Source organism: Ctenocephalides felis, unplaced genomic scaffold, assembly GCF_003426905.1.
Source record: "Ctenocephalides felis isolate EL2017-DRISC unplaced genomic scaffold, ASM342690v1 CF-g0.4_SCAFFOLD_01886, whole genome shotgun sequence".
Classification (NCBI taxonomy): Eukaryota; Metazoa; Arthropoda; class Insecta; order Siphonaptera; family Pulicidae; genus Ctenocephalides; species Ctenocephalides felis.
The window spans coordinates 91,139,999-91,153,230 of NW_020538040.1; the positions used below are offsets into that span (position 1 = coordinate 91,139,999).

At 28.2% G+C, this 13,232-nt stretch overlaps 1 protein-coding gene across 3 annotated transcripts in view; it reads left to right on the forward strand.

Moving 5' to 3' along the window:
- LOC113378001 (beta-arrestin-1) overlaps window positions 1-12,569 on the forward strand; it is a gene marked incomplete at its 3' end in the record, with an annotated part of 290,018 nt that extends 277,449 nt beyond the window's left edge. For 2 of the 3 annotated variants that reach the window (XM_026618488.1, XM_026618489.1), the window contains 8 exon segments: window positions 3,349-3,519; window positions 6,461-6,491; window positions 6,856-6,916; window positions 7,049-7,191; window positions 7,319-7,548; window positions 9,102-9,237; window positions 9,934-10,091; window positions 12,426-12,569. In XM_026618488.1, the coding sequence (XP_026474273.1) occupies window positions 3,485-3,519; window positions 6,461-6,491; window positions 6,856-6,916; window positions 7,049-7,191; window positions 7,319-7,548; window positions 9,102-9,237; window positions 9,934-10,091; window positions 12,426-12,569 (938 nt within the window). 3 annotated transcript variants of the gene reach the window in all.
- Window positions 12,570-13,232: the final 663 nt, after the last annotated feature.

Consider the following 13,232-nt stretch of genomic DNA (forward strand, 5'->3'; position numbering starts at 1 on the left):
TTACATGCTTTCTGAAATAATATTGTATTTGAAAATATTTAAACAATTCATGAAGAAGGTAGATTTACGAAATTTAGTGTTACTTCCGTCGAATTAAATTATCTATTGTCACTTCAATTGTTATTCGTTTCAACTAATCTCCACCACATAAAATAATAACGGTTTCTTGTATACAGATAGTTCACTCTGTTTATTATTTTCGGTTTCTCATATTAAGTTTAGTTTAAGAATATAAAATAAAACACATTTGTCGAAAATTATAATGTATAGGAACAAATCTGAAGTATTACTAAAGTCATTACTATGTGAAATAGTATAGGAAAAATCTTCAAAACTAACTAAAAGTTAAAAACCGTGGATATTATTTGTGAATAGTATATGTTTAATAAAAAATATGCATCTTCAACTAAAATCTTAATTCTTAGAATTATTATTAGATTATGTTACAAAAATTATAACCAAGCCTTCTAATATTTACAAAATCTTTGGTATTTAATAATTAGGGATACAAGATACAAAAATAGTTATCCAATTAGTAAGTCAAAATTAGTAATTTTACATTTCTGTACCTTCGCCCTTATGTTTTTTATATTTCATTGCTATTATTATATGCTTTATCAAATACTAATAGAGCAAAATTTAAAAAAATATATTTTTATTATAACAATCCATTTTTGTCAATCAAAACCAAAAAAAAAAAAAAAAATATTTTATTGTACAAAATATAGGAGTCAGAAAAAGATAATATAAAAAATTAATATAGAACGAAACAAGTAATATATAATAAAATAATAAAAGTGATACAAAAATATTAAACCTCTCCACTCGGATGCCGTCGCTCCGGTGGCAAAATTCATATACATCTCGGAATTCGCGAGTGGAAAGGGTTAATAATATAAAATAAAACTATGATTATATCAACATAACGAATGATACTAATTTTTCTTAGAATACTTATTGTTAGTGTCCAAAGTTTAATCCTGGTTTTACTGTTTTTTCTTTTGTAATGTATGCACTGCCGCAAATTAAATTAATAATGAAAATATATTAATATAGTTATTTTGGTGCCACCATTACCTTGTTGATTTTTATCTTAGCGTTATCATATAGATATGGCCTTAAATAACATATCGCACACGATGTATGTCACGATGTGCATGTGGTTTTATCAAATAATGCCCGCCGACCATAAGAAATTATGTTTACACTAAATTAATTTAATTTAATTATAAAACATTGAAATAAGTTTTATAAACTGTGTGGTTTTATCACCCGCCAATAAATTTCTGTTCAAACAAAATAGTTAAATGTGGCTGAGAATTCAAAATCGTTTAATACACATTTGTGGGTGAATTTGAATTTATTCCAGTGAAATTTTGAACAAAAATCTCATGTTTCAATACGCCAGGTTTGGTTAGATTTAAGTAATTATTCATGTTGAATTTTAATAAACTAATTTTAAATATTACCATATCCATAAAAACTTTTAAATTTTGTTTATGATAATTTGATTTTGTAAAGTCATAACTCGATTTGAAAACAAAATCCTATAGTTCTGTTCAAAATCGTTGTATTATTTTTTGTTTTTTCCCTAGCGGGATTCAAATTATTCGACATGTTTTTTTGATTCATTTTAAATTTAATAAAATTTTAATTTAATTGGTAAACCAAATCACTTCTACATTAATATACATACAAATTGTTCATTTCACGTAAGTACAATTTTATTAATTTTCTATAAAATATCGCATAAATCGATGGATGGAATGTTTGACTCATTATTATTACAATTATAGATTTTGACACTGTCGTAAATATCTAAAATTTTACCGGATCAGTTTATTTAAAACTTCAATACTCATACATTTAATATTAACATAAATTTCGTAAAAAAATGTTTATCTGGATATTCCTTATGCATCTTGTATCACTAAAATGTATTATAGTCATTATTATATATTTGTAGGCAATATGCATTATTTATGTGATGTTTTTAGTCAAATGATGATTAATGATTGTCAGATAGACAAGACATTTGTTTATTAAAATATGTCAAATATGTTTTTATAATATAAGTAAGTAGAACTATATAGCTTTCTAACATTTTAAAGTGTTATAATATAAGTAAGTATACTATATAGCTTTCTAACATTTTAAAGCTTATATAGTAAACTTTTCGATATACAAAAATTCATGATTGCACACATATTGATACGAATAATATGTAAAATCTTATTCAATCTTAGGTAAAATCAAATATCATCTAATTACTTTAAAAATGTTCCTGATGAATAATCATAGCGTTTTTCATATCCAGTGTGTGGTATTTTCTTACAGGGTATCGATTAATAAAGAATTAATTCAATAATTAATATTTGAGCCTCAGAAATAATATTATTTTTCTGTTTATCGGTTCATTTTGAAACAATCTTGCCATTTTTAGATCTGACTAATAAATAGAGGGTTAACGTTTTTTATGTAGATTATTATCAGTATATAAAACAAAACCTTATTTTGGTTATATCAATTGTATAAATTTTATAATTGATTTGGTTACTTATGATTAATTAAATTATGAACAATTAGATATGATCAATATATTACTTCAGAGAGTGAATAAATTCTAAAAGTCAACAAATAATTTCTTATTCTTATTGAGGGTATAACATGTAAATACATTTTACAGGTTTACTCTTCTGGGATTTTGATGAAACTTTGCATGGCAATTGAGTTGATAGTCAAACCGAACATTTAAAATATAAATAAATATTATAGGCCTATGAGAAGCGGTTTAATTATAAATATTGGTTAAAGATTTTTAAAAATTGTGAGAAGTAATTTGGTACGGCTACAGTTCCTTGATATGATTTTACTAGTTGTAGTAAATAATGTGATTTGATGCCGTCAAAGTGCAAATACGTGGTAGTTCTTAATTTTTTTTTATTAGGTTATGCCTCCGCTTTTTTTCTTTATTGACATGATTTTCTCGTATTTTATTTAGGCGGGGGTGCCTGGTATAGGAGGTTATGAAACAATTTTTGTATATATATACTTATATATATATATATATATATATATATATATATATATATATATATATATATATCATTCTTTATTATAATAAAGAATATAAGCTTTGCAATCAGTCAGCTTATCTTTTGAATATTTTTTTTCTTCAATTTTTTTGTAATTATTCTCTATTTTTCTTTTAAAATTATTGTCATCACTAGTCATCCTGATATCGCTCAGAAGTTCATTATAAATTTTTGAAGTGTATTTAAAATATTAAATTAAATTTGGCATTTAATTAATTTATTATATAACTAACTGTGTTTTTGTTATTTTCAGATCAATATCGATAGCACATTGCTGAAAAATAACTAGATCCAGTGAAACGAGTGAGCTACCGAGTGGTCGCCTCCTCAGAAGAGATATCAACCTGGAGCCACCGCCTCCGCCAGCCCTGGCGCCTTCTAGTCCCGACATGGATGATGCCAGCTCAAAGCGGCAAGCGACAAGGTAATTTTAATAATATATTTAATATCCACGTTATTTATTATTTACTTATAATTTTAGAAATAGATACTGAGCATAATTTGCATCACTGCGGAAACAACAATAGTTTGTTTTAGAATCTACATTTTTTTCAGCAGAAGTATCATTACAATTATTTTGACTCTTCAGCCGTTATTGTTTATTTCCATATTTGGCATATGATTGATACAAATTAATATATAGAGAATAGAGATGATTTAAAATATTGAAAAAGTGGGAAACGAATGTTTTTAATATTTGAATTGTATCAGATACCGAAATGCCAATGCAATTTATCATTAAAAATACATTCAGCCAACGAAAATAATCAGCTATAACTGATTGACAGCTTATTGCCGTGATTTCCAACCTGTGGAGCGCGCCCCCTCAGGGAGTTGCATACGTCTGCTTCCAAAATACTATTTTCAAAAATGAACCAAAATTTTTAAACACTAGTGGGTCGCATGGCATCGTGCCTTAAGGCAAATCGCTGAAACTTTCCGTACCAATTTTTTTTTTTAAGATTAACATTTTTGAAAAAAAATTACTCTGAAAAATTAGATTTTTTGAGAAACTATAAATTTTTGACAAAAATTAACTTTTGTTGAAAAAAAGACTTTTTGAAGAAAAGTAAATTTTTAAATATTTTGGAAATTCTGAACTTTTTTTCAAAGCAATCGTACTGCTTTAACTGCATAGAGACGAAATATCGAAGCGGGTAAGCGCCGCGCCGCCGTCTAACGGATAAGCATTGGTACGGAACCCATAGGAATGTAAACAAAATTAATATTTATTGTTAAAATCTCTATTAAATATCTGTTAATTTGATGTGCATATGTCTAATGATCATTTTTGACTGTCAGATGGCATTTTTTTTACTTTTTTTACTAGATATCCGAAACCGCTAGACCTGCCTTCATGAAAACTGATCAGTACTTCATTTTGTTGATACAAGTAAAATGTTTTTTGAATTATTTAAATCGGACGCTCCGTTCTCTTAAAAACTGAGTTACTGTTTTTCGCACTTTTTGCCCCATATCTTCGTAACGGCTAGACCTGCCTCTGCGAAAAACTAATCAGCACGTCTCCTTATCAATACGAATCGAATGCTTTTTGAATTATTCACATCGCTTCATCCGTGTTCCCGAAATCGTCGACGAAAATTTGTATCCGAACACACATACACACACGCACACACACACACACGCACACACACACATACATCCATTTTTTCTAAGGTATGCCAAATTATTCAGAAACCTCTGAAAAGATATTTTCATTTTCGATTTTTTTTGCGATTACTATAACTTACCCTACGGGAAGTTAATTACATAAAAAAAACAAAAAATAATCAGTTTTTAAGCATATTTTTACTTTGCATATTGTTGAAAAAATTGAGGGGGACAACATTTTATTTGAGCGGGGGGCGCATTTTATTATTTTTTAAGGGGGGCGCCATTTTTTTTATGAGAGCGGGGAGGGGCGCAGCGTGAAAAAGGTTGGAAATCACTGGTTTAGAATCTACATTTTTGCCACCAGAAGTTTTATTGAAATTATTTTGATGCTTCAGCCGTTATTGTTGAACTTTTATGTTTGGCATATGATTGATTCTTACTATATAGAGAAAAGAGATGATTTTAAACATAGTTATTACAATTCTTTTGCGATAACCAAAAATTGAAAAATGCGTAACGAATATTTTCTAATATTTGAATTATATCAGAAACCGAAATGCCAATGCAATTTGTCATTAAAAATATTTTTGGTCTAAAAAAGCTTTATATTCAGCTAACAAAAATAATCAACTATGACTGATTGATAGCTTATTGTGGCGAAATGATTCAATATCATTGCAATTATTATCTTACAATCTTTTCTTTGAAATATCTACAAAGCTAATAAAATATCATGCCATGTCTACCTTGCATCATCTTATCTCGAAAAATTTATTGAAGTGATACACAAAATTATTGAAAAAGATAAATGATATCAAAATAGTAAATAATTAGTTATAAATATTGAAAAGTGACAAATAAAAGTTCATATATTATGTTGTAAATTAGACTTTTTTGCAGAAAATCATAAATGATAATTTATATAATTAATGATCTATATTGATTTAAGTTGAAACTTAGAAATATATACAATTTTCAATATTTCTATGCCACAATAATTTCTACTATGACCTATTTTTTTTTTTTCATTTTCAAGTTGAATTCAAGATTAGGTGATTTACTTTCATCGTTCTTCGTTGAGCTTAAACTTGATTCTCAAGAATTATAAACGAAATGATGCATACGTCGTCGGAAAAAGACTGTCAATTGTGAGTCAAACTCGAAGGTTTAGACTACCAAAATAAGTTACTCTCATACAACCTATAAAATGAAGACAAAAGATTCTTTAAATGTTTATTAATCGTATATTTTTAAGAGGCGTTTGATAAAATTTAATTCATTTTATTGGTGTTCAACATTAATTGTACATGAATTCTACTTCATATATGTTATTATATACTATTGCATATCTCTCGGCCTTTTAATAGATGTTTTATTATTAATTTTCATATAAATAATGAAGCATAATTGACTTGTATTTACTAAACCATTAATCTTTAAATTTGCGCTATTGATATTTTTATCCCGGAAAGACATTTTGCGTATGATCCATATGATTTTCCTGTAATTTTTCTCGCATTAATAGTTTTGTTCGAATTTAACATTTTTTGTTGAAATTAACAATGGATTTTTCTGGTCATATAATATAAAGATTAAATTTAGTTAATTTGTTAAATATTTCGTCGTCCTTCAATTAATAATTGCTTCTAATTTGAAACCGCTACACAGTGAAAACTTTGAACATTTTTATGTACATAAATGTAATTTACTAAATAGTTATTTTTAATTAAAACTTATATTTTTTATTTCAGAGTTTTTAAGAAGAGTTCTCCTAATGGGAAGGTAATACTATTTAATTTAAACTAATATTAAGATGTATCAATTGATTCATGCATATTTTAATATTTGTTATGATTTCATTATTATATAGATACTATATGTTAGACAATGCAGTATTTAAAACGTATACAATTGTACAGAAATACTTTATGAACAGAACTTCCATAGTATTAATAATTGGATAACTAAGTAACTTCTTTCTTTTTAGTTCTTGCAAATCTTACAATGCTTCTATTTTGTCAATAGCATGGAGCAGCAGATTTTCTATTCCTATTATATTTAAAAGTCTTTTATTTCACAACAGTTCTTTCTTCTACTACTTTTTATCTTATTGATTACATGTTTTATGTATTTTTTTATTTTTCAGATAACAGTTTACCTTGGTAAAAGAGATTTTGTGGATCACATTTCACATGTAGACCCTATAGGTAAAATATTCTAAATTATAATTTAATATAACACTAGATTTCTGCCTTCAACTTTTATTAAAAGTAATAGAGAAAAATATTTAAAAAACAGCATTCAGTAATTAGATATATTGGTATTTGTGATAATTGCAGATGGTGTTGTATTGATTGACCCTGAATATGTTAAGGAACGCAAGGTGTTCGGTCATGTCTTGGCTGCCTTCCGATATGGCCGTGAAGATCTTGATGTTTTGGGGTTAACGTTTAGAAAGGATTTATATTTAGCGTCTGATCAGGTATATAACAAAAAGAATGTATTCGAACGAAACAAATATTTAGTTTAAAAAATCATTTCATATGAATTATTAAAGTTAAAATACACGTTAGCACAAAAAGGAGTCAAGCTCGGTATTATTTTTTTAGATTTTTCCTCAAGATGGTTGCAGCAGCAAAAGACCTTTGACGCGACTTCAAGAGAGGTTGATCAAAAAGCTTGGTCCAAATGCATATCCTTTCTATTTTGAACTGCCGCCACACTGTCCAGCATCGGTAACTCTACAACCCGCGCCAGGTGACACAGGCAAGCCGTGCGGAGTTGACTACGAGCTAAAAGCATTCGTTGGTGAGACGTCGGATGATAAACCACATAAAAGGTCGGTAATATTGTAGGAAAAACTACATACTGCATTATGAATATTATGAACGATACTTAAAATTAGACTATACACATGGTCAACAACTAGTTCTTGCTCTAGCAACAATCACTCGGTACCTACTTATATTCACTTCACTTCTAGAAATATATCTAATGTTACCTTAGCAGAAAGAGAATGGTCAGAAAGAGCATGGTTTCTAACAAACACTGGGTTTAAAAACCGTTTTTTGGCGAATATTATGGAATTCGAAAACCGTTTTTTTAGTGAAAAAAGTCGGTTTTCACTGTATAAATGGAAAATGACAAATATAGCCAAATATAAAAGATAGATGAAAGCGTTTTGATTCTTGAAATCATATCGGTTCAATAGCATTTGGAATGTTATCAGTCTGCAATGGTTCCCAGAATGGTTTTGTGTTATCTTTTGACTAATGTATATTAATTGAGATTTTTATACCAGTTGTATATATTAATTTAAATCAGTTTGATTTCTTGAAGAAGTGACTTCCTCTACTCAAACTTAAAAAAAAAAGAGTTTTAAACCCTAGAAGCTACAAATTAAAGAACAAAAAATTTGGAATTATTATATCAGGCTTTAAAAACAATTAACCATAATTTGGTCGCAAGTATGAGAGTATTTTCTATTTCAGGAAATTTTGTGAGTAAACAAGACACGTTTAAGTAGCAATTCGATAGATGTTCTCAATTTTTTTAAATCATATTTTATTAAACAAAAAACAATTAGAATGTTTAAAATTAATTAATTAAAATTGCTCGGAACAAAAATAAAAGTTTAGATTAATTGTTTTTAAAACTAAAATTGATATTAACAAGTATGTATCATGTATCTAATATTTTTTTATTTTTTTTTATTTAATGCATTTTTTTATTTAAAAATGTATTATTTTTATTTATTCGAAAACTTTCCTTTCACTATCATAAAAATATGTTCATTCATATATATGAAAATGATGCATGAATAACGAATAATTATTTTCAAAGTCATTTAATCAAGATAAACTATTATTTTTTAGTTCTACTAATTAAAATTAAGTTTGTTTACTATCTATAAAATTGAACAATAAATAAAGTCAGTCAAATACTATTCTAAATTACACTAAATTTGCGGATAAATTACAGAATATTCGAGCAAAAATTTATTTTTTATATAAAATTCGAAAACCGGTTAAAACCGTTTTTTTTTTTCTAAAATTAAAATTCGAAAACCGGTTTTCTGAAATGTCGGTTTTTGTATAAACCCTAGTTCATACGTACGTATGTTTTTAGATCATATATCTACATGTATGGAGCTCTTTTTCATTTCTTAAAATCCTAGTAAAGTCTTCAAAAAAAGGGGAAATATGATATAAATATATCACATCTCTCTATATCGAAGAATACGACTTCGCTTATCTCCAATTGCCCTTCTATTTTTGCTCCAAATCAATATTTTTTATTTTTGAACAGAATCAATAGATCATCAGGTTTTAATTATTTTTCTTCGAATGATCTACCATAATTTCATTGATAGATGTTTAATTATTTTCACAGAAATTCGGTTCGTCTAGCAATTCGTAAAATAATGTACGCTCCTAGCAAACAAGGAGAGCAACCATCGGTGGAAGTATCAAAGGAATTTATGATGAGCCCTAACAAGTTACACTTAGAAGCTTCCTTAGACAAAGAGGTATGGAAACTTGTTAATAATATATGTTTTTAGACATCAAATCACAGAGATGGTTGATACATTAATAGTAGTAGAAATAGAAATCTATGCAGTCACAATGAGAAATTTCATCCAAGTTAATGTTAATGTACAATAATTCATTTGTGATGTGTATTCACGACGCATGCAGAACATATGATCAGTGGTATCTCGGCCTATTCCACATTTATTTAACGAGTTTGTTGCAATATCAGCTCAATGAATGATGTGTATTTTAAATGTATATCTGAATCTTAAACCGCGCATTATATAAACTTTTTATTTAGACGGAGGATCCCTTCAACTTTCGTGAAACGGAACAGTTTGTTGACTGTCGATAAAATTCATTTTTGTTTTAAGAATGTATTAAATGCTTTTTGTCATTATTTTAAATTATCATTTGAATTTTTAATTTTAATTCCTAATTTTGCCTACCTAAGTTATTCACAATCATAGACAAGGAAATTCACAATATTGTCTTAAATAGAATTCAATTGATATTTTGTCGCGTGTAAAGTACAATACTTTGATTATGTATTTAAGGATTTTTACTCGTTTGTGAAAATATGAAATTAAATTAAAAAAAAACTTACAAATTGGTTGGGTTTTTAAAAAATATTCATCAATATTTCTAATTGTTCGTATTCTCCAGATTCTGTAACTTATTTTTTTTTTCAGTTATACCATCATGGCGAAAATATAGCAATTAATGTACATATAGCGAATAATAGTAATCGGACGGTCAAAAAAATAAAAGTTTCAGTCCGACAGTTCGCTGACATATGCCTATTTTCCACAGCACAATATAAATGTACTGTAGCAGAAGCTGAAAGCGAGTAAGTCTGTTATAGATGTTAATAAATGTTTTATTATGATGAATAGGAATTATAGTTTAATTATATCTAGTCAAAATAATATTACATAGTGGTGATATTATTTTATATGATTTAATTAGATATTAAATCTATCCGCGTGTTAGAAATGAAATTCAGCAGCAAATTGAAAGCAAAATAACTGATGTTATTTAAAAGAATTATATTTTTAATTTTACACATTCGAACCAAATGTGTTAGAGCTAGAAAAATTTAAAAAGAGGATTACAACTAGAAAATTACAGTTAGATTAAATTGCTTGATCAAATCCTAGAGAAATCATACTGAGTCATAATTATTATATTTATATACAAGCTATTAAAATTATTTATATAGGTTTAACTAAAATAAAAACCATAGTAGTTCATTTCATAGAATATAAGTTAGATTATTTGATTGACAATTGGATCGCGCGAATCGCATGTTCTTCGTTAATCTAATGTATATTAGTTTCTGTTTTTTATATAATTTATTTGAAATTCATTTAAATTATTTTTTTTTACATTCTCTAGAAAACTTGATTTTAAAAATCAAAAATGATTTCCCAAACCTAAACCTTATGATGTAAATTGAAGTAAATTTAGAAAAATGTAGGGAATGATGTTAGTTTTTAGATTAATTAGTAAGAGATAGAATATGACACAAAAATCGTAATACAAGTATCTAATATAAAATGTAACTATATGAGCGTAGTCTGAAATATTAGATCGCAATACTATGTGCACTGGTGGGTCGAGTGAACTGGGATAAAATATATATTATTATTTTAACTATTTCTATTTCGGAATAATATTAAACTTTTTTATATTGATATAACTTACAAAAAAATTGTTTCAGAGTTTGTACAACTACATTTGCTATTTGAATAATGTTAAGTAAATAGATCAATATCATTTTAAACTAAATCTCGAATTTTATTTTTATATATTATTGTTTACACGTGCATGTCTAAAATGTGGTCAAATCGTTTCCAATTATTTTGGTTTATGAAATATAGTTTATTCTGGATTACGCAGATCTCGTTTGCACATTGACTTGCGGTCCATAAGAGTGGAGATATAAATGCATAAAATAGGCAATCTTTAGTCTTCGAAAACGGCTCCGTTTTTATTATAAATGAATTTTCTATCAATTATTTTGAAGCGATGGTGGAATGATATTTACGATATTACTCCGTGAAATGGGTGTTCCATGCTGTAATGGTTAAGCTCACGGACTCGTGTGGACGCCCTGAACAATCTGACATCAGGCAGTAGCGATGTCTATTTTAATATAGATGAAAAATATGTTTCCACTTGAAAATAATCCATTTCTGGACTGCGGTATGAAATGGCAATGGGAAATCTTTCACGCTATTCTTTCCTGAATCGAGTTGAAGTTTAACTCAGCTCACGGAATAAAGTATTCTACTTCAGTGATTACAGTGGAACTTAAACTTCTATTTGCGACCAGAATCATCAAAATTTCTTTCGAGTTTTTGAAATAAATATTATGCACTACTTAGATTCCGAGTAGTTACACCTTGTTAATGATTCTACAATTCTGATTCTCTGATTTTGTATGTTTGAATTCAGTCGCACATTAACTACATCACTTACGAAAGACGAATTAAATATTATACATGATGACCATCACCAATTATACAATACATGACAATTCTGCACATTTTTGAATCAGTTATTAACACTTTCGCTACGAGCGTCGCCTATAAGAGACACCCAATTAACTGTCTCTGTGTGCGGGTGTCACCTATAGACGACTTTTGTTTCAATATTTATCACTCCGAGTTAAATCATTTACTATTCTAATTTGTTGCTGTGGTTATCTCTTATTTAGAAGTGTAATTTAAATTTTTTAAGACATTTTTATTGATAATGATTAGATAACCTTAAAACATTTAGTGTAACAAATACTTATGCTATGCGGTATGCTGACTCGTATAGCAGCGTCACTTCTGCGGAAAACTTTTTCGTAGCGAAAGAGCCTAGAAAAGAATATTTGATATTATGTGTAAGTTTGCCGAATTCTAAATATTGGATTCTTCACGGAATAGTAATCTTGAATTATAACATTTTATTATATCATCTCCACTTTGTCGCTTTAAAATAATTTGGTTTTTAAAAAGAGGTAATATTTGAATCGGAGCTGTGTTTGAAGACATCAAAAAAATGCGATTTATTATCTCCGCTGTGTGTTAGTGTGTGTGTACGATTGAAAGAGCAGAAAGTGTTGAACTTTCGATACTGTATCACCAATTCTCTGTATGAAAATGTTGCACAATGGTACCGACACTTACAGAGCGGGCTTTCCAGTTGCGCCAGGTTTCACACTATCGAAAGTTTATTCGGTGCGACCGCTCCTGGCCGACAATAAAGACAAGCGAGGGCTAGCGCTAGACGGTCAGCTCAAGCACGAGGACACGAATCTAGCTTCCTCCACCATGTGAGTTGAGGGCACCTCTCACGGAACCCTCCCCCCTGATTATACTCTGTCATGGGTCATTGCGAATTAACGAATGCTATACATATTTCTAGTGCCCGCAATGTTTTTCTCGAATTGTTTATTGGCAATATTAAAATCAATTCTTGCACATTATTAAAAAATGCAACTCGGTTCAAGTTACAATGAAAATCTTACTCGCTTTTACCAGTTTTATGATTATTAAATTTTGCTTTTAATCTACTTCATTTCTATCGTTTACATGAAATTAGTTTTAATATCAAATCCGGGACGAAATATTAGCTTGGCAAATGGGTGTAATTAAGGGGGGTATTCTAGTGTAGAAATTTAAAAATAGTTTTTCTTTTTTACATTTTCAAAGTTTAATTATTTAAAAATATGTTACGAGAGGATTTTCAAAAATTTTAATTATCTTTGGAGATACAGCTGTTTGGCTATGATAATCCTCTTCTGTTTCCTTTCCTTTACGGAACATTCAACACGTTTTTTCTAAACTCGATATGTTGACCACGGTTTCGCGAGTTTTACTGGACCGATTTACTTAAAATTTTCCGAGAATATTCTTTACAGACTTTTCTCAGGTTTATACTAGTCTTATCTCTCGATTTTAAATCGAGAGACTCAAAATAGCAGTAAGAAATTGAT